The following is a 17449-nucleotide window of genomic DNA, read 5'->3' as shown; positions in this document are numbered from 1 at the left end:
GTTGCGCTGAAACACCGGCACAGTGTCGGATTTTCTTCTTAGTACTAATTAGATCGATGAAAATGGTAGGTCTATATAATTTTCTAGGTGTAGTAAAAGAACAGGTCTTTGTAAGATTAGACAAAGACTTAGTCACTTATAAACATACATAGCTTACGATTTTATCAAAGTTTATTATTAATGGAGTCGATGCACCTATACAAATGAAAACAATCTATTTAAGTTGGTCATAATACTTGCTTATAAGATATGAAAGCTAATATTAGCAATATTATTGAAGTGGGCGTACCAGACTGTCACGTAAACAACTAAATGGACCAATGATCTTACACGAATTAGTTAATACTACATTTGAGCATTCTACATGAAAATATTTAAATTAAAACTGACAAAGAAAGCTTCTAAAAATAAAAATGATGTCAACTTCGCCAAACAAAACGGTTCCAATGTTTTAGAAAGCACGATTATAAAGACACATAATACGCGTAAACATTCAACCCTTTTTAACTCTTTGGATAAAATGTCGTATGGCGTCGTAGTAGAGTAAAAACCACTGGATTGTACCGTAATCGTCTCGAGAAGTGGTGTTTTCCTAGAACGCTTTAGTGTCTAATATACGAAGTTGCAACGTTGCAACGTCAAAGGATCGTGCTGCAACACGTTTCAACTTATAGGCTTTTGAAATCTGTCCTTTGAAAGCCCCCTCGGTACTTATTCCCTTTAGCGTTTGAGGTTTCCTCTAATTAGTACTTTCTCCCGTATTCCTTGTGTTACAGATGTACAATATCTCTTAACCAATATTTTCTATTGTTTTTATACAATAAACAAATTTTCGATGTCCACTACGTTATCCATTATTAATCTACGTTAAACTTGTTGAAAAGGTGATAAATTCTTTTGCCCCAGACACGCAACGCTTCATATTTAAATAGCTAGAATACTCAAAAGAAATCGTTATTCGTTACATAACTACTAGAGATGCGCAATTCCTGCTACCGTTAACCATACGCGATGACGAAACAGGAACACTAGACATCCTACAAACACTTAATGAGGCATTAATAATTCGAATGGGGCCTTATGTAATAGATTTAATTTTTTAATAATGAACTGATAATTTACATTTGCAAATTACAGCTTCAAATAGCCCAATAGAACATTTTTTTATTAGACGGGGTTTCCGAACCTTTTCTTAGAGACTGATTTTTCTTTATTTGTAACCCTAATAATTAAAAGTGCCTATATAATTTCATTGTAGCTCAAAAGACGCTCCAGATATTTAATATCGAAATGAAGTCCAAGATGAAGGCGCATACTATGACTGAAGACATCGTGTTTTGGAAGTGGATTTCCTTGAATACCCTGGCGCTGGTCACCAGGGTTTCTGTGTACCATTGGTCGATGGAGGGCGATTCTACTCCCGTGAAAATATTTGATAGACATTCATCACTAGCCGATTGTCAGATCATTAACTACAGGACGGATCCCAAACAACAGTGGTTGTTGTTAGTTGGTAGGTATTCTCCGAATACTTGTATGATGTAATTTTTTTAACTGTCTCATATCTATTTAAATTTTCTTTTTGTTAGGTATTTCGGCGCAACAGAATCGTGTGGTTGGCGCAATGCAGCTGTATTCTGTGGAACGCAAGTGCTCGCAACCTATCGAGGGCCACGCGGCCTCTTTTGCAACATTCAAAGCCGAGGGCAACGCTGAACCCTCTACCCTCTTCTGTTTCGCTGTGAGGACCGCGCAAGGAGGGAAACTGCATATTATCGGTATGCTTAACGAGTTATAACTAAACTTTCACAAAGTTTTTATGATTTATAAATGGCTATACAAGTAACAATTAATGTGAAGACTCCAAGTTTATTTCCTACAGTAAATTAATTAATTTACTTAGCTGTGGCAATTAATCGCATTTTAATTTAACAGAGGTTGGTCAAACACCCGCCGGCAATCAACCGTTCCCAAAGAAAGCCGTGGACGTATTCTTCCCACCGGAGGCCCAGAACGATTTCCCCGTCGCCATGCAAGTTTCGCCTAAATATGATGTCATCTACCTCATCACCAAATACGGCTACATACATATGTACGACATCGAGACTGGAACATGCATCTATATGAACCGTATCTCATCTGACACTATATTTGTTACCGCGCCGCATGAAGCAACTGGCGGTATTATTGGTGAGTTTATAGCCCATAAGTCGCTTTTCTTTGTTTGTTAAACTACAATTGCTAATTATGGACTAGCCAGTAAATCTCTGTTATGGAACTAAATGGAGGATTAAACCCCCTTTTTATGTTTTTCAAGTTGAAAAGTAAAAACATTATGTTTTACAAAGTTAATTAAAAACAATTGAATCTTTCTTTTTAAAGGTGTAAACCGAAAAGGACAAGTTCTGTCAGTGACAGTAGAAGAGGACTCCATAGTACCTTACATAAACACTGTCTTACAAAACCCTGAATTGGCTCTCCGACTGGCCGTTAGAAACAATCTCGCAGGGGCGGAAGAACTTTTCGTTCGCAAGTTCAACATGCTGTTTACCAATGGACAGTATGCTGAGGCAGCTAAGGTAAACATTAAAATTGGATTTTTATTTTTATTAACTTTGATTTGTTAAAGTTGATCAAACGAATGAATTCTTTTGGTCTCTCGAGCTGGAAGAATGTGAATTGAATTGGATATAATAGAAGAATTTGATATTTAATTGGTTATTTTTATCAGGTCGCAGCAATGGCGCCTAGGGGCATCCTCCGTACACCACAAACAATCCAACGCTTCCAACAAGTGCCGACCCAGTCCGGTCAAACATCGCCTCTACTACAATACTTCGGCATGTTGCTAGATCAAGCGCAGTTGAATAAGTTTGAATCATTGGAACTTTGTCGCCCTGTTTTACTACAAGGTAACATAATATTTATACACATTCTGTCTCCAAAATGTAGAAATAATTGTGAAACCATGGTTTAATTTCAAACATTTTATCCTTTTATCAGGTCGTAAGCAACTTCTGGAGAAATGGCTTAAAGAAGAAAAGCTGGAGTGTTCAGAAGAACTAGGTGATTTGGTAAAGCCGGTGGACCTCACTCTTGCCTTGTCCGTATATCTACGTGCTAATGTGGCCAGCAAAGTTATCCAATGTTTTGCTGAAACTGGACAGTTCCAGAAGATTGTTCTGTATGCTAAGAAGGTATTTTTTATTGAATTTATAACCACAGTATGATTTCATGATAAAATACTTGGACAATTTTTATGAATGTACTTTTTTTGCTCATACAAACAATTGATATTTGCAAAATTTAATTATAAGCTAAATTATCTTTATTACTTTTAATAAAGCAGTTCTTTTATCTTAAATAAAATATCTTACAGGTTGGATACACACCAGACTACATTTACCTGCTGCGTTCCGTGATGCGCACCAACCCTGAGCAAGGTGCAGGATTCGCTGGTATGCTGGTGGCTGAAGACCCGCCGCTAGCTGACATCAACCAGATAGTTGACGTTTTCATGGAACAGAACATGGTGCAGCAGTGTACCGCTTTCCTCTTGGACGCGTTGAAGAATAATCGCCCCGAGGAGGGGCCCCTGCAAACAAGGTATTTTAGAATGTTATGATTAATTTCTTTAGGTATTTATTGTATTAATTTGGTGATCATAAAACTTCTGTTTATAATCCATGATTATCTCCCAAACCACTATCTTCAAAATTGGTAATTTCAGTTGTCACTCCAGTTATAACACATACAATTTATCAATTCCTCAGGTTATTGGAGATGAACTTGATGTCAGCGCCTCAGGTGGCAGACGCTATCCTCGGTAACGGCATGTTCACGCACTACGACCGCGCGCACGTCGCCCAGCTCTGCGAGAAGGCGGGGCTATTGCAACGCGCCTTGGAACATTATACTGACTTGTATGACATCAAGCGGGCTGTGGTGAGTGAGACATACTATATACACTGACAACTCACTACCCTGTCAACGTCAAAAAATGTCACAAGATCCTTTTTCGCCTGTAGCTGTAATGTATTTTTTTTTTCTTTTGTGTCATTTTCTATGTCTACGTAGGTATTATAAGTATTCTGACACAACCAACATAATTATTATGCTATTTATTTACAGGTTCACACCCACTTACTGTCCGCTGATTGGCTGGTGACATACTTTGGAACTCTGTCAGTTGAAGACTCACTGGAATGTCTTAAAGCGATGCTACAGGCGAACATACGTCAGAACTTGCAGATCTGCGTGCAAATCGCGACCAAATACCACGAGCAGTTGACCACTAAAGCACTCATCGAGTTGTTTGAAAGCTTCAAGACTTATGAAGGACTGTTTTATTTCCTCGGCTCTATTGTTAACTTCAGTCAAGATTCGGAAGTCCATTTCAAGTACATTCAGGTTAGATTTAGTTGTATTTCTTAAATTGTGATTTTTATTTATACTTATAGTTATAAATTGAATCTATACTATATTTTTTTTTAATTCCAGGCTGCCTGCAAGACAGGTCAGATAAAAGAAGTGGAACGTATCTGTCGGGAATCAAACTGCTATAATGCGGAGCGCGTTAAGAACTTCTTGAAAGAAGCCAAGCTGCCCGATCAACTGCCGCTCATCATAGTGTGCGACCGCTTTGACTTCGTACATGATCTTGTACTCTATCTATATAGAAACAGTCTGCAGAAATACATTGAAATTTATGTGCAAAAGGTATGTGACAAAAACAACATATGGTTCACAATGTTCTCTGGCTAGTCTCTAGTCTTAAATTTTTTGAATTTTCTACAATGCTACTAACTACTAATGTTCTATGTAGCCGTAAGCCGTTGGCTTGTCTTAATAAATAAACAAATATAGTAAAGAAACTAATTTTACTTCATGATAATTACAGGTGAATCCATCCCGATTGCCGGTGGTAGTGGGAGGTTTACTCGACGTGGACTGCGCGGAGGATATCATCAAGAACTTGATACTGGTGGTCCGCGGACAGTTCTCCACAGACGAGCTGGTCGCTGAGGTCGAGAAGAGAAATAGGTAACAATTATTATTTAATCTTTGCTCTAGATTATTTGTAGTACGCAAAAGTTTTTCGGTAGCCCCTTAGTGAAGATTTCTTTTATACTGCAATAACAGATTTGTCTAATAGTATGGTCAATTATTTTTCATTTAAAAAATGACAACATAATTTTTGTAGGTTGAAGCTACTTCTCCCGTGGCTGGAAACCCGCGTGCACGAGGGCTGTACTGAGCCCGCGACCCATAATGCTCTCGCCAAGATCTACATTGACTCCAACAATAACCCAGAAAGATTCCTCAAAGAGAACCAATGGTGAGTGACTAACTTTTATGTCGTGATATGGCCACAATACGTCCTGAATAAAATTAACAGTCGTTTACCAAGACTTATATTATTATTCGTGATGAGAAGAGTTTACTATTAGTAATGGTCTTCTTAAAATCAGTTCATTTTTTAAAAGATTCCAAAAAATTAACATATCTTTCTGAATATCTGCCTTATAATAATTTTGCAGAATTTACTCATTATATTCGAAACACAATCACTTTTTTATTAAAAGATTTGTCTACCACAGGTACGACTCGCGCGTGGTGGGTCGTTACTGCGAGAAGCGTGACCCGCACCTCGCATGCGTGGCATACGAGCGCGGGCAGTGCGACCGTGAGCTGATCGCCGTCTGCAATGACAACTCGCTGTTCAAGACGCAAGCGCGGTACCTCGTGCGTCGCCGTGACCAGGACCTCTGGCTTGAAGTACTCGCTGAATCCAACCCATTCAAACGGCAGCTTATCGACCAGGTAAATCCCACATCACATAATGTTTACAGCAATAATGTATAGAAAAGCGACATATTTTTTTCTTGACTTCCTCTTTTGTACCCATTAGTCAGGTAAAAATTGCAACATATTAAGTTATTGTACGTAAACGTCCACGATCAGTGGTCATAACTATTTTGAAAATATACTGCATGCTCTTTTCTCACTTTCTGTGCAATAATCTTTATATTATTATGAATTTATTGAAACAAGTATTGAATAAGTTTATTTTTTACTACCAATACTTAGTGACTACAATTAATTCAACAAAAAAAAGAAATATCGTGATAATTCTATAAATTGTGCTCATTTTAACAATAAATTTTCAGGTTGTACAAACCGCATTGTCGGAGACTCAAGATCCCGAAGACATTTCGGTGACAGTAAAGGCTTTCATGACAGCAGACCTGCCCAATGAACTGATTGAGTTGCTTGAGAAGATTGTACTCGACAACTCTGTGTTCTCTGATCACAGGAATCTGCAGAACTTGCTTATACTTACAGGTAAGAAGACATTGACGATTCCACAGTCGAAACACTTGTTTAAGAATAAGTTTATCCCTCTCATTCTGTTTGAAAAAATAGAGACAAAAATATGTTTTATTAAGACTACAGTTTTTTAATTATTAACGAGCCAGATATGTTGTGGAAGTTATTCCAAGTAGAAGTTGAGTTTCCAGTGTAAACTCATTATTTGATTTTCTTTGACAGCAATCAAGGCTGACCGAAGCCGCGTGATGGAGTACATCAATCGCTTGGACAACTACGACGCCCCCGATATCGCGAACATAGCTATCAACAACGAATTGTACGAAGAAGCATTTGCCATCTTCAAGAAGTTCGATGTTAACACATCCGCCATTCAGGTATAATTTCAAGTACTACTTTTTTTAAAATTTCAATCAAAAAACAGGAAATATTAACCTTTCTTTTTATGCATAACTTTCAAGATATTTGCACTAAAGTGTTCTTTGTTAATAACTGTTAGTAGTCTACATTGTACAATTTCACTTTACCCCTTATGTTACAATTCGCTCAAATTCTATACTGAACATCTTTGGCATGCGAATTTTACATATATAATCCATTCCAGGTTCTAATCGAACAAGTAAAAGACCTGAAACGAGCATACGAGTTTGCGGAGCGCTGCAACGAGCCGGGCGTGTGGTCGCAGCTTGCTAAGGCACAACTCCAACAAGGGCTGGTCAAAGAAGCCATTGATTCATACATCAAGGCTGATGATCCTTCAGCATACATGGATGTGGTGGACACCGCCACTAAACAACAGTCCTGGGAAGATCTTGTTCGATATCTACAGGCAAGTGTGACTTATTTCTTAATTTACATTTGACTTATAACCACAAATCATTAACTTATTATAAATTTAATGAAGGTATTTGGCAATTCTAATTATAAGTCTTTTTATAGATGGCCCGTAAGAAGGCGCGTGAATCTTACATCGAATCGGAACTTATCTACGCATATGCCCGCACCGGTCGCTTGGCTGATTTAGAGGAGTTCATCTCTGGGCCGAACCACGCTGACATACAGAAAATCGGTGACCGATGCTTCGAAGACAAGATGTACAATGCTGCTAAACTTCTTTATAATAATGTCAGCAACTTTGCCCGTTTGGCCATCACATTGGTTCATCTCAAGGAGTTCCAGGGTATGATACATTTTAATACCAAAAAATGTAAAATATCGCTACTAAAATATAGTTACCACAAATGACAAAAAATAATAAAGTTGTCAGTTTGTACAAAAAAAATTAATTTCGATCCCAATGTCTGATAATGTTTTTGCAATACTGTTTGTTTTCATATAAAATCACATCCATACAAAAATAATGGATTTTTATACATTTTTGATAATGTAATAACATCACATTTTCAATAAATTAAATATTGTTCAGGTGCGGTGGACAGTGCCCGCAAAGCGAACTCAACTCGTACATGGAAGGAGGTTTGCTTCGCGTGTGTCGACGCCGGGGAATTCCGGCTGGCGCAGATGTGCGGACTGCACATTGTCGTACATGCTGACGAACTCGAGGACCTCATTAATTACTATCAGGTAATCTGTACTAGGTGGAAGGTAACAGTGAAATCTGTCACATTCAGAATGTGGTGATCTAGACCTATATTTAATCAACCAAGCACGGGTCATTTTCATTATAATAATATAATTGTCATATTTATTTTATAATTAATGTCTTTAGGACCGAGGCCACTTCGACGAGCTGATCAGCCTCCTGGAAGCGGCTCTGGGTCTGGAGCGTGCGCACATGGGCATGTTCACCGAGCTGGCCATCCTTTACTCCAAGTACAAGACCGCCAAGATGCGCGAACATTTGGAGCTCTTCTGGTCTCGAGTTAATATACCCAAGGTAAGGTACATATTTTTACTCATTACATATGCATTTTAACAAATAGAAGTCTTCTTCTACAAATAAGAACCTGCGCCGAATTGTTGCGTCACCAGATGCTATTTATTCTTAATCTTATTAACCAGGATCATAATTATTGTTTAAAACCGTACTAGCGTTTTTTTGTCAAATTTTAAATCATTCACATTCTTATTTGAAATTTGCAGGTGTTACGCGCGGCGGAACAAGCTCACCTGTGGTCGGAGCTGGTGTTCCTTTACGACAAGTATGAGGAGTACGACAACGCGGCGCTCACCATGATGCAGCACCCCACAGAGGCCTGGCGCGAGGGACACTTCAAGGACATCATCACTAAGGTAAGAAAAAACCGTTAGCTAGATTATCAAGAAATAAGACAGTTTACAGACAGAGTTTCGGAAGGTACAACATGCAACCGTACAAGCCGTAACTATTCATAATATAATACTTAGTCACAAAAACAAGACTTCTCATGGCTTCTTCTATTGTTTCTTACTAATGATATTCTTGATCAAATAATATTGAGTTCTGTCATCCAAACTAAGCTAACTCCTACATATTTCAGGTGGCAAACATGGAACTATACTACAAAGCGATCCAGTTCTATTTGGACTACAAGCCCTTGTTACTGAACGATCTGTTGCTGGTGCTCGCACCGCGCATGGACCACACACGCGCTGTTAACTTCTTCACCAAAGCTGGTCATCTGCAGCTGGTGAAGGCTTACCTCCGCTCCGTGCAGAGTTTGAACAACAAGGCGGTTAATGAAGCACTCAATTCACTGCTTATTGATGAAGAAGATTACCAGGTAACAAGACAAGCATGATTTACTGACGAATTAGTCTAAATTTTACTGTGCAGACATTATGTATTTATAGTTTTAGGTATAAATTTGAATAATCATATATTGAACTCATGTTAATATTATTATTTTTTCTATTCCAGGGTCTAAGAACATCTATAGATGCATTCGATAACTTCGACACCATTGCTCTCGCGCAACAACTAGAGAAACACGAATTGACTGAGTTTAGAAGGATTGCTGCTTATCTGTATAAAGGTATTTAAGACTGATTAACTAAAAATTTTACCTTTAACTGTAGAAACTATATTACGTTCCAATCTAAACCTGTAGCTTTTTCACCATAGACAAACACTTTGGAGATTTTTAGAATGATGTTAACAATATATTTGTGTGTCAGGCAACAACAGATGGAAGCAGAGCGTGGAGTTGTGCAAGAAGGACGCGCTGTACGCGGACGCGATGGAGTACGCTGCGGAGTCGCGCCAGTCTGACGTCGCCGAGGAGCTGCTCAACTGGTTCCTTGAGCGCGACAACTTTGAGTGCTTCTCTGCTTGCCTGTACCAGGTACAATACTGTTAAAACTGCCCATAACAGAAATTACAAGTTTATACATTCTCTCATGTGTATAATTTTGCGCTAAAATTGAATATTATTATAATTTTCTCCATTTATTAATACTTTAACGATACGGAAAGATTTCTGGATAATCCGTAACTTCAAATTAAAGATCAATTATATTCATATGTAAATGATTTGTTTTGTTTTTCAGTGTTACGACTTATTGAAACCCGATGTAGTTATTGAACTGGCATGGAGGCATAACATTATGGACTTTGCAATGCCTTTCCTAATTCAAGTGAGTAAAATATATAGTAAAACTAGCATCTTATTTATATTGCTGTTTAGACTTTTAATTATTTCACCATATTTTACAAACAACATTTAGATATTGAAAAAGTTTTTAGGAGCTAAATTGTTTATCTTTTGGGGTTTTGCATTGTATTTTCCGGCATCGATATCAACTTCATACCAATCATACCATTTGGTTTTTAAAATAAAATTATTGTTACATTCTCTGTACAAATAAAGAAATTAAATAGTCCTGTATTTTTTGTAGACTGTACGCGAGTTGACGACTAAAGTGGAAAAGTTGGAGGAGGCAGATGCAAAACGCAGCACGGAGAGCGCAGAGCACGAGGCCAAGCCCGCCATGATGATGGAACCTCAGCTCATGCTTACCGCCGGTTTGTATAATTTTAAAAATATTATCTGTGCTCTACGGTTTCACCTGCCGTCGAATGTGAAATACTACTAATGTTTATATAACTGTCAAATAATTAAAAGTCGAACACGATGCTAGTGTCTTGGATTATAAGACAAACTCGATTAGACATCTCAGTGAACTTGTTGGTCTATGTATACAACTATGGTAATCTTGCCCGTTACCATACTTATTATTTACAGTTAAAATATTTGGAGTTCAAAGCGCTTCATGCATTGCATTGTCGCGTAATCTATACATGTTAATAAAATTGGATTGTCTTGGTATGTAATCTGGGAAAAAATTGTCTGTCCCCAAGGCCGCAATTGTTCCGAATAATCTCCGATATGGCTAGACCGACTTTTATATAGCCTCCTTTTTAAATTCTGCACAGACGAAGTCCCCTGCAACCGCTAGTTTGTAGGTTACATAACTTTAATTATTTATTAATATACTTTTTACATTTCGTTTTGGTCTAGCTATTATAGGTGGGTTATATTTTTAATACTTTATGTACTTAAGTAATATTTAAAGAAAAATTGTCGCTTATATTACGTTTTGTATATTTTCTCAGGACCGTCTATGGCATACCCTGGTGTGGCGGCCCAAGCGTCTCCGTACGCGTACGCCGCGCAAGCCCCGTCGCCGGCGCCTTACCATGGTTACGGCATGTAGGGAACTGCCTCCCCACGTGCGTGGGGGAACTACCAGTTCTAACTCCTAGGGACTACGCCCGGGGATCTTCCTGTATATAGACATGTCTATCCCAACACTGCGTTAATAGATTCAGTTCCAACCTCTATGCACTTTCTATATCTGCTTTTTTTGAATAAAAAATATAGAAAGTTGTTAAACTTTTCATAGATTCGACATTCTCTTTTTAATTTCGTGGCCTAATTTGTTTGAAAGTGCATTGAGGTACAGGATGTTTCATGTTGTGGAAATATAAACGATATAATTCATATAGCTCTCATCGTTGCTACTTTCATTGTGTAGTTATTGATGTTACATACTTTAAATTCCATTTCAAATATAGTAATAAAATAAATCATCTTTATGATTATTCACAATAACATTTAAGGTAAACGCAACTTTGAAATTTTACGGTATTATTTATTAGATAATTGTCGGCTAGTTAACCTACAGAATATCGGCTAATTAGAATTTGAAGTTTATAACAGAATATATAAAATTTCATGTCCATGGTACGATCATTAGTGAGTCATAGATAAATTTAAAGAGGTGTTACTATTCTATATATCCAGTTATAATAGCGTTCGTATTTTAAAGTAGTGCGAGTGTATACACTGTGTTGATCGTAATCTTTTAAAAAAGAGACCAGTTTTTCAAAAAAAAACTCAGATTTTAGAAGTATTAAAAAAACTAAATCTTATTCCATAATCAAAATCTATAAATCATCTAGATAATATAAAACAGGGCTCTTTTTTAAACAGACTTTAACATAATATAGCGAGCAGCTGTGACCAAATTATAGATTTGTCAAAGCTTAGATCTGCCACTAGGTGCATAGATAAAATAATTACATGTTTATGTATATAGTGGTTAGTGTTGTTTCAAAAATTAAAAGAATAGCTACGAATATTTAAAAAATTGGCTTTATATGGCTTACATTTCCAGTGCGAAAATTCTAACAGAAATATACATTCGTCTTATATTTTACTTAAAAAATCTTAAAATATGATAAATATTACGATTATAATGAGTTAAATTTTAGATATATCGGTGTACGATGTACAAAAAAATACCGCCGTTTTCATTGAAAGTTATATGTATATAATGTTTTCAATATATGAACAATGATAAAAGATTATCAGTTGGATTTTGAATTACACGCAATTCTTTAGTTGCATTAATATATGATTAATATTATAAAATTATTTGATACGAATAGATTTATTTTAGGCAAAATAGATTAGTTATATTTTAAATGCGAACATTGTACGAGAGTTGATCACAGGATTTGCTTTAGTTACATAACACCTTAATATGCCTTCATTAGATTTTAAAATATTCGAGTAAAATGGCTTTCTGGGGGCAAAGTAATTTGTTAGCAAACAATATTTATGATTAGTATTTTAATCTGAATAACCCAGAATTGTAGTATTCTTGAACTCCATATACTGTTATGAGTAATAGTATTTTGAGAGTTTAAATTAATATAATCAATTGATGTTGAAATATATATTCAATCATTCCTTTCATTAACGATTTAATGATAAAACACAATGTTATGTTTTTTTGCGTTTCTTGTGTTGTAAGAAACAATTTTAAATACAAAAATTAATTGTTTATTGATTACATTATTAGTATTGTATTTATTCATGTATGATACTGTTTCTCTGAATTTTATTAAATAAGTTTATATTATATGAATAAATAAATGATGCTCTTTCATTTTTCCTACCGTATATTATAAATTGATAGTAGAAGAATTACTTAGAAACTGCCTGTTGCCCGCTTGTCCTCAGGAGTTCAAGAAAGTTTGAAAAAAAAGGATAATTTAGAGGAATTTGTAAGTCATCAAACGCTGAATAATCAAGAGTCATAAATAAAGGTTAATATCTCCAGTGTTCATAATGCTTCAAACTCAATCAAGTTAGCTATAAAAGACCTAAATTGAATCATATTTGCCACAATCGATATGAAGGCAAAAAGACATCTCTTACCTTATGAAAATCAAAAATTTTGTTTAATTTTACTACTGATCTGGATTTGTTCATTCTGTCTATCCTGAGGTTTTAAGTTTTACTTAAAATCTCAATTGCAAATATTGACTCTATGATGTCTATATATTATCTGTCTTTTTATCTCTGGTTTACCAATGTCAATTGTCATTCAATCCTTTGACTTTGAAATTGAAAAGATTTTGACGTGTTTTGGACATCATGACATATAAACGAAAAAAATATCATCACGGTGACACTCATCTAAAAAGGCGATGGAGATTGAGAAATAGAAAGAAGGATCTTGATGAAATCGACAGCGATTTAAAGGAGGGTAAGTTTATTTATGTGCTTTAATTTTGAAAACTCACGTGCGTTGCATTAGAATTTTAGGTTATGTACTAGGTTAACAACAAATAATATTTACTTTTACAGAAAATGCTGAGAAATTACTGAATCAAAACGTTGATTTGGATTTACCTGGTGCTGCACAGCATTACTGTCTCCATTGCGCTCGTTATTTCATTGACGAACAAGCACTGTCTGAACACTTTAAAACAAAAGTACACAAGAGAAGGTTGAAAGCTTTAGAGCTAGAGCCATACAGTATCGAAGAATCGGAACGTGCCGCTGGTCACGGTAATTTCAAATTTCCTAGTAAACGGAAAATAGTTACACAAAATAATAACTCAGACGTAATTGATAAGGATGGTGATGTTGTGTTAGATGATAGTACAGCAAGTAAGAAAAAGAAAATCGACGAAGATGATACATAAAACTATTCTAAGTTGTTTGTTTAAGTTAAGAGACTGCAGCCTATTACATGTTAGATATTCTGCTCTATTCATAAATGGCCGAAAAGCTACTGATACATTTGTTTATATAACCCCACATGTTGACTTTCCTGAGGCTATAAAACATAAAGAAGTAATTCAAGCAAATCTAGCCAGAAGAAAATCAAATATAGATTTAGCAAACGTTGAAGATCTATGGCAGTTGTATGAAGATCTCAAAAATAAAAGAAATGAACTTGAAAAAAAGAAGGTGGAAATCAGTAGTGAATTGGCAAATTTATTTAAAAATAATCCATCTGATAATAATATAGAAAAATTTAAAATACAGTCCAGTTTGTTAAAAGAAAATATTAAAAAGTTAAAAGTACCATTTTGGTCAGCTGAGGAAGCTGCTATAGTGGAATCATTAAAATTACCAAATATTTTACACCCAAAAACTCCAAGCTTGCAAAACAATGTTTTCTTTACATATAAAACTGCCCCTGAAAATGAAAAAAATCATTTAAAGTTAGGTAAAGATAAAAATTTGATTCAGTTTACAAATGAAGAAAACTATTATTTAAAAGGTGATGCAGCTATATTTGAACTGGGAGCAAAGTTTTATTTCAGTAAATCATTAAAAGACAGCGGTTTTACGCAATTCTCAAATCCGGACTTTGTTAAGAGTTTAATTATTGAAGGATGCGGTCATGATCATACAAATCCTAATCATACATTTATTATACATCATAATGAAGATTCAAAAGTGAATATAGATAATCGCTTGCATTTAACAGGAGGTGGATCGTTATTTTCCTTCTTTGCATATTATACTAAGAATGTCTTGCATAGCAATGCATTACCTTTGAAGTATTTTTCTATGGGAAGACAATACAATCCCGCAGATAAGAAAAAAATTGGCTTGTTCAATGTTAGCCAATCATCTGTTATATCAATGTTTATTGCGACTAAAAATGTCAAAGAATGTGATATAATACTTGACGAAACAATTGAAGTAATCAAAAATATATACAGTAACATTGGTTACCCTTACCGTTTGAGTATTGTTACCGCTGAAAAGCTACAAATGTGGGAATCACTGAGAGTTTCTATTGAAATGTATTCTTCTTCTTTAAAGTCTTACATTGAGATAGGAAATATTTCGGTGAGTGGTGATTTTATATCAAAGAGATTAATGTTTACTTACACCGATGAGAAACAAAGCAAGTATCCACATATAATATCTGGTACAATTTTGAATGTACCAATGTTTTTAGGTTGTGTTTTGGAGCAGAATTCTGATTTTTCCTTACCACCGGAATTTGCAGTGAGCAATTGGTGTATACAACAATAAAATAAACAGTTGTAAATATATCTTTTATTAGAAACAATAACAATGAAACTTCAACAGTAAAATCTCTTTGTAACAAAACATACAAAATATATTATATATATCTCTATTAGTTTTTTCTTAAATAAATAACATTATAAATATTTTATTAAAATGGACTTTTGCTACGAAATTTTAGCAATTTTTTTGCCACAATATGTGTTATGATGTGTTTTTTTGTTCATACAAGTCAATGTCTTTAATCAAACATTAAAATAAAATTTATATTATGATAAAATTTATACTTATATATTAACCTTAAAATCACCTCTTACCCAGGATGGTCTCAATGGATCTATTGGGGATTCCATGCTCAGTTCAATTATATGCATTTCCCCAGTTTTACTTAACAAAATTATAGTATGTGCTCTGAAAGGAAAACATATTTAAGTGACCAATTGGTTACATGAATTTTTGTTCTTACACTAGCGGTCGCCCGCGTCTCCGTCCATGTGGAATTTAAAAAAAATTAGTAGCCTATGTGTTCTTCCCAACTATATGCTATATGTGTGCCAAGTTTTAATACAGATCCATCTGTGATTAGTGAGATCAAGTGCGAATCACTTATAATATTAGTAAGATATTGGATTTATGCTTTAAGAAGAGTTTCCTCTTAGGAATTTAATATGAGAAACAGATAAGTACAATTATTTTACCTGGTGCCATATCTTGCCTTTGGTATTCTTACAAAAATTGAGCTTAGCTCTTTAAAAATCAGTGGTCTTCGTTGTTCCAATTGTGGGTCCGGTAAATTACTAAAATAGATTATTGATTATCATCTATTTGTCAGTTAAACTCTACTAAAATAATTTTGTAACACATATTCAATATAATTGACTCATCTTTTTATTTTTTGGTATTCAAAATATTCTCAAAGTACTAAAAAATTACCTTTCCTCAGATTTCAAAACATTGATTAATTCTTCAATTAACTGGTCTTTGTCATTTATTTTCTTATATTTATTGCAAGCATCTTGTAATTTACACTTTCCAGCAACCACTTTTGTTAACGGCTGATCTGGGAGGCTATTACTAAAGCCTAAATATTGATCATGCCATTGTTTTAATTCATTATTCCCGTTATTGTAGGTTTGTACAATAGGTACTAGATTTCTGAAACAGATGAAAAATATTAGGATGTCAAATATTTACTTTGTAAACTTTTTTTACAAGTAATATAGAATATTAGACAACTAAAAAACGTTATGGTAAGTACAAACAGCAAAAATTATTATTATTTAATAATTTATTTATATTTTACTTTTGTAGAATTACGAATATTATTTATTTATAATAAGTTACATACCCAAATTCAACAGCAACTAATACAAATTCATTGCATTCTTGAAAATATTCTTTCATAGAATCAACATAAGTATTTAATTCTAGATCACTTTTAACATAATTTTCAACAATTTTACCTCTGCCTGAAAATTTAATAATAATTTTTACACTTTTAGTTTGATAATATCACTAATCTTACTAATATTATAAAAGTGACAGTTAAGATGGATGAATTTTAGCAGATAACCTTTGGGGTTGTTTAAATCAATCTAGATGTTTAATGTTAAAATCATTCACTTTTGCACAAAGAGCACTGTCTGGAATAGCACACAGGTTTCTTCAAAGTTTTTTTCAATTCTGTGCAGACAAAGTCACTTGCAAGGGCTAATGGTAATTAAAACTTACAAATTTATCTATCCCATGGAAAAGTGTGACATGTTTATTGGTAAATTATTTAAAAAAAATTATGTCTGCAGAGTTTCTGGGAGGTAGGAAGACCTTCCTAAATGTTTGACCAGACGGAACATTGATTCACAATCTGATAAACACATTCAATGTTACCACAGGGGTCAAAGGTTATATGTTTTATCACATTTAGATACAAGTACAAGGTATCCATTAAACATAAATGTAAATGTTTATATTTTTATAGCAGATGAAAATGTACATTTTAAATTTACAGTTAACACACCATCACCAGCAAACCTCACTTTTGGCGTTATCCTTATGTACTCCAGGCAAATTAAGCAATAATCCTACTTTTTTGTGACAAGTCGATAATGCTAGCCAAGTTCCCCCTTCGCAGCCAGTTTGTAAATCTCGTCCTAAAATAAAAAAAATACACATTTTTTTCAGATCAGCCTATTGTTGAAAACTTTAGTATGTATTCTGTTTCTACTATTTTAGTACTTTTGATAAATTTCTTTTTAACTTTATAAATTACATGAAACAAATTTACCTCCATAAATATTAACATCTTCCTCCCAAGGGCCCATATTTTGTGCTGG

General features: G+C 34.7%; 3 protein-coding genes across 3 annotated transcripts in view; 2 read left to right on the top strand and 1 right to left on the bottom strand.

The window, feature by feature from the left end:
* Chc (clathrin heavy chain) overlaps positions 1 to 11657 on the top strand; it is a 17130-nt gene extending 5473 nt beyond the window's left edge. The window contains exons 4-29 of the mRNA XM_013312246.1: positions 1259 to 1513; positions 1590 to 1778; positions 1936 to 2190; positions 2383 to 2579; positions 2732 to 2912; positions 3004 to 3197; positions 3380 to 3606; positions 3774 to 3945; positions 4132 to 4410; positions 4501 to 4719; positions 4901 to 5043; positions 5204 to 5338; positions 5601 to 5823; positions 6171 to 6345; positions 6553 to 6707; positions 6935 to 7159; positions 7270 to 7510; positions 7757 to 7914; positions 8060 to 8227; positions 8434 to 8583; positions 8811 to 9053; positions 9191 to 9305; positions 9448 to 9614; positions 9820 to 9906; positions 10168 to 10294; positions 10886 to 11657. Coding sequence (XP_013167700.1) covers positions 1259 to 1513; positions 1590 to 1778; positions 1936 to 2190; positions 2383 to 2579; positions 2732 to 2912; positions 3004 to 3197; positions 3380 to 3606; positions 3774 to 3945; positions 4132 to 4410; positions 4501 to 4719; positions 4901 to 5043; positions 5204 to 5338; positions 5601 to 5823; positions 6171 to 6345; positions 6553 to 6707; positions 6935 to 7159; positions 7270 to 7510; positions 7757 to 7914; positions 8060 to 8227; positions 8434 to 8583; positions 8811 to 9053; positions 9191 to 9305; positions 9448 to 9614; positions 9820 to 9906; positions 10168 to 10294; positions 10886 to 10986 — 4781 coding nt within the window. The 3' untranslated portion in view covers positions 10987 to 11657. The remainder of the gene's footprint in view (positions 1 to 1258; positions 1514 to 1589; positions 1779 to 1935; positions 2191 to 2382; positions 2580 to 2731; positions 2913 to 3003; positions 3198 to 3379; positions 3607 to 3773; positions 3946 to 4131; positions 4411 to 4500; positions 4720 to 4900; positions 5044 to 5203; positions 5339 to 5600; positions 5824 to 6170; positions 6346 to 6552; positions 6708 to 6934; positions 7160 to 7269; positions 7511 to 7756; positions 7915 to 8059; positions 8228 to 8433; positions 8584 to 8810; positions 9054 to 9190; positions 9306 to 9447; positions 9615 to 9819; positions 9907 to 10167; positions 10295 to 10885) is intronic.
* Positions 11658 to 13168: 1511 nt separating this feature from the next.
* On the top strand, positions 13169 to 13868 carry LOC106117812 (zinc finger protein 593 homolog). Its single transcript, XM_013312259.1, has 2 exons — positions 13169 to 13329; positions 13431 to 13868. Exons 1-2 carry the CDS (start codon positions 13218 to 13220, stop codon positions 13769 to 13771), a joined length of 453 nt encoding a protein of 150 aa, XP_013167713.1. The 5' UTR covers positions 13169 to 13217; the 3' UTR covers positions 13772 to 13868.
* Positions 13869 to 15122: 1254 nt separating this feature from the next.
* Tango2 (transport and golgi organization 2) lies at positions 15123 to 17443 on the bottom strand. The gene is made up of 6 exons (XM_013312258.1): positions 17401 to 17443; positions 17153 to 17266; positions 16465 to 16585; positions 16050 to 16271; positions 15815 to 15913; positions 15123 to 15527 (listed from the first exon to the last, which is right to left on the bottom strand). Exons 1-6 carry the CDS (start codon positions 17435 to 17437, stop codon positions 15404 to 15406), a joined length of 717 nt encoding a protein of 238 aa, XP_013167712.1. The 5' UTR covers positions 17438 to 17443; the 3' UTR covers positions 15123 to 15403.
* Positions 17444 to 17449: the final 6 nt, after the last annotated feature.

This window comes from Papilio xuthus, unplaced genomic scaffold (genome assembly GCF_000836235.2).
Source record: "Papilio xuthus unplaced genomic scaffold, Pxut_1.1 DF827679.1, whole genome shotgun sequence".
NCBI classification, from domain to species: domain Eukaryota; kingdom Metazoa; phylum Arthropoda; class Insecta; order Lepidoptera; family Papilionidae; genus Papilio; species Papilio xuthus.
The sequence above is the reverse complement of the archived record's forward strand: the minus strand, read 5'-3'. Positions and strand labels throughout refer to the sequence as shown.

Excerpts from the sequence above, each read along its gene's own strand:
- LOC106117812 (XM_013312259.1), top strand. The coding sequence starts at position 13,218 with ATGACATATAAACGAAAAAAATATCATCACGGTGACACTCATCTAAAA. Across the intron at positions 13,330-13,430 it reads CGACAGCGATTTAAAGGAGG|AAAATGCTGAGAAATTACTG; the intron begins GTAAGTTTATTT and ends TTACTTTTACAG.
- Tango2 (XM_013312258.1), bottom strand. The coding sequence starts at position 17,437 with ATGGGCCCTTGGGAGGAAGATGTTAATATTTATGGAG. Across the intron at positions 16,586-17,152 it reads ACATAAGGATAACGCCAAAA|GCAGAGGTAAAATTGTTGAA; the intron begins GTGAGGTTTGCT and ends TTAAATTTTCAG. Across the intron at positions 15,528-15,814 it reads AAGGCAAGATATGGCACCAG|AGCACATACTATAATTTTGT; the intron begins GTAAAATAATTG and ends TTTTCCTTTCAG.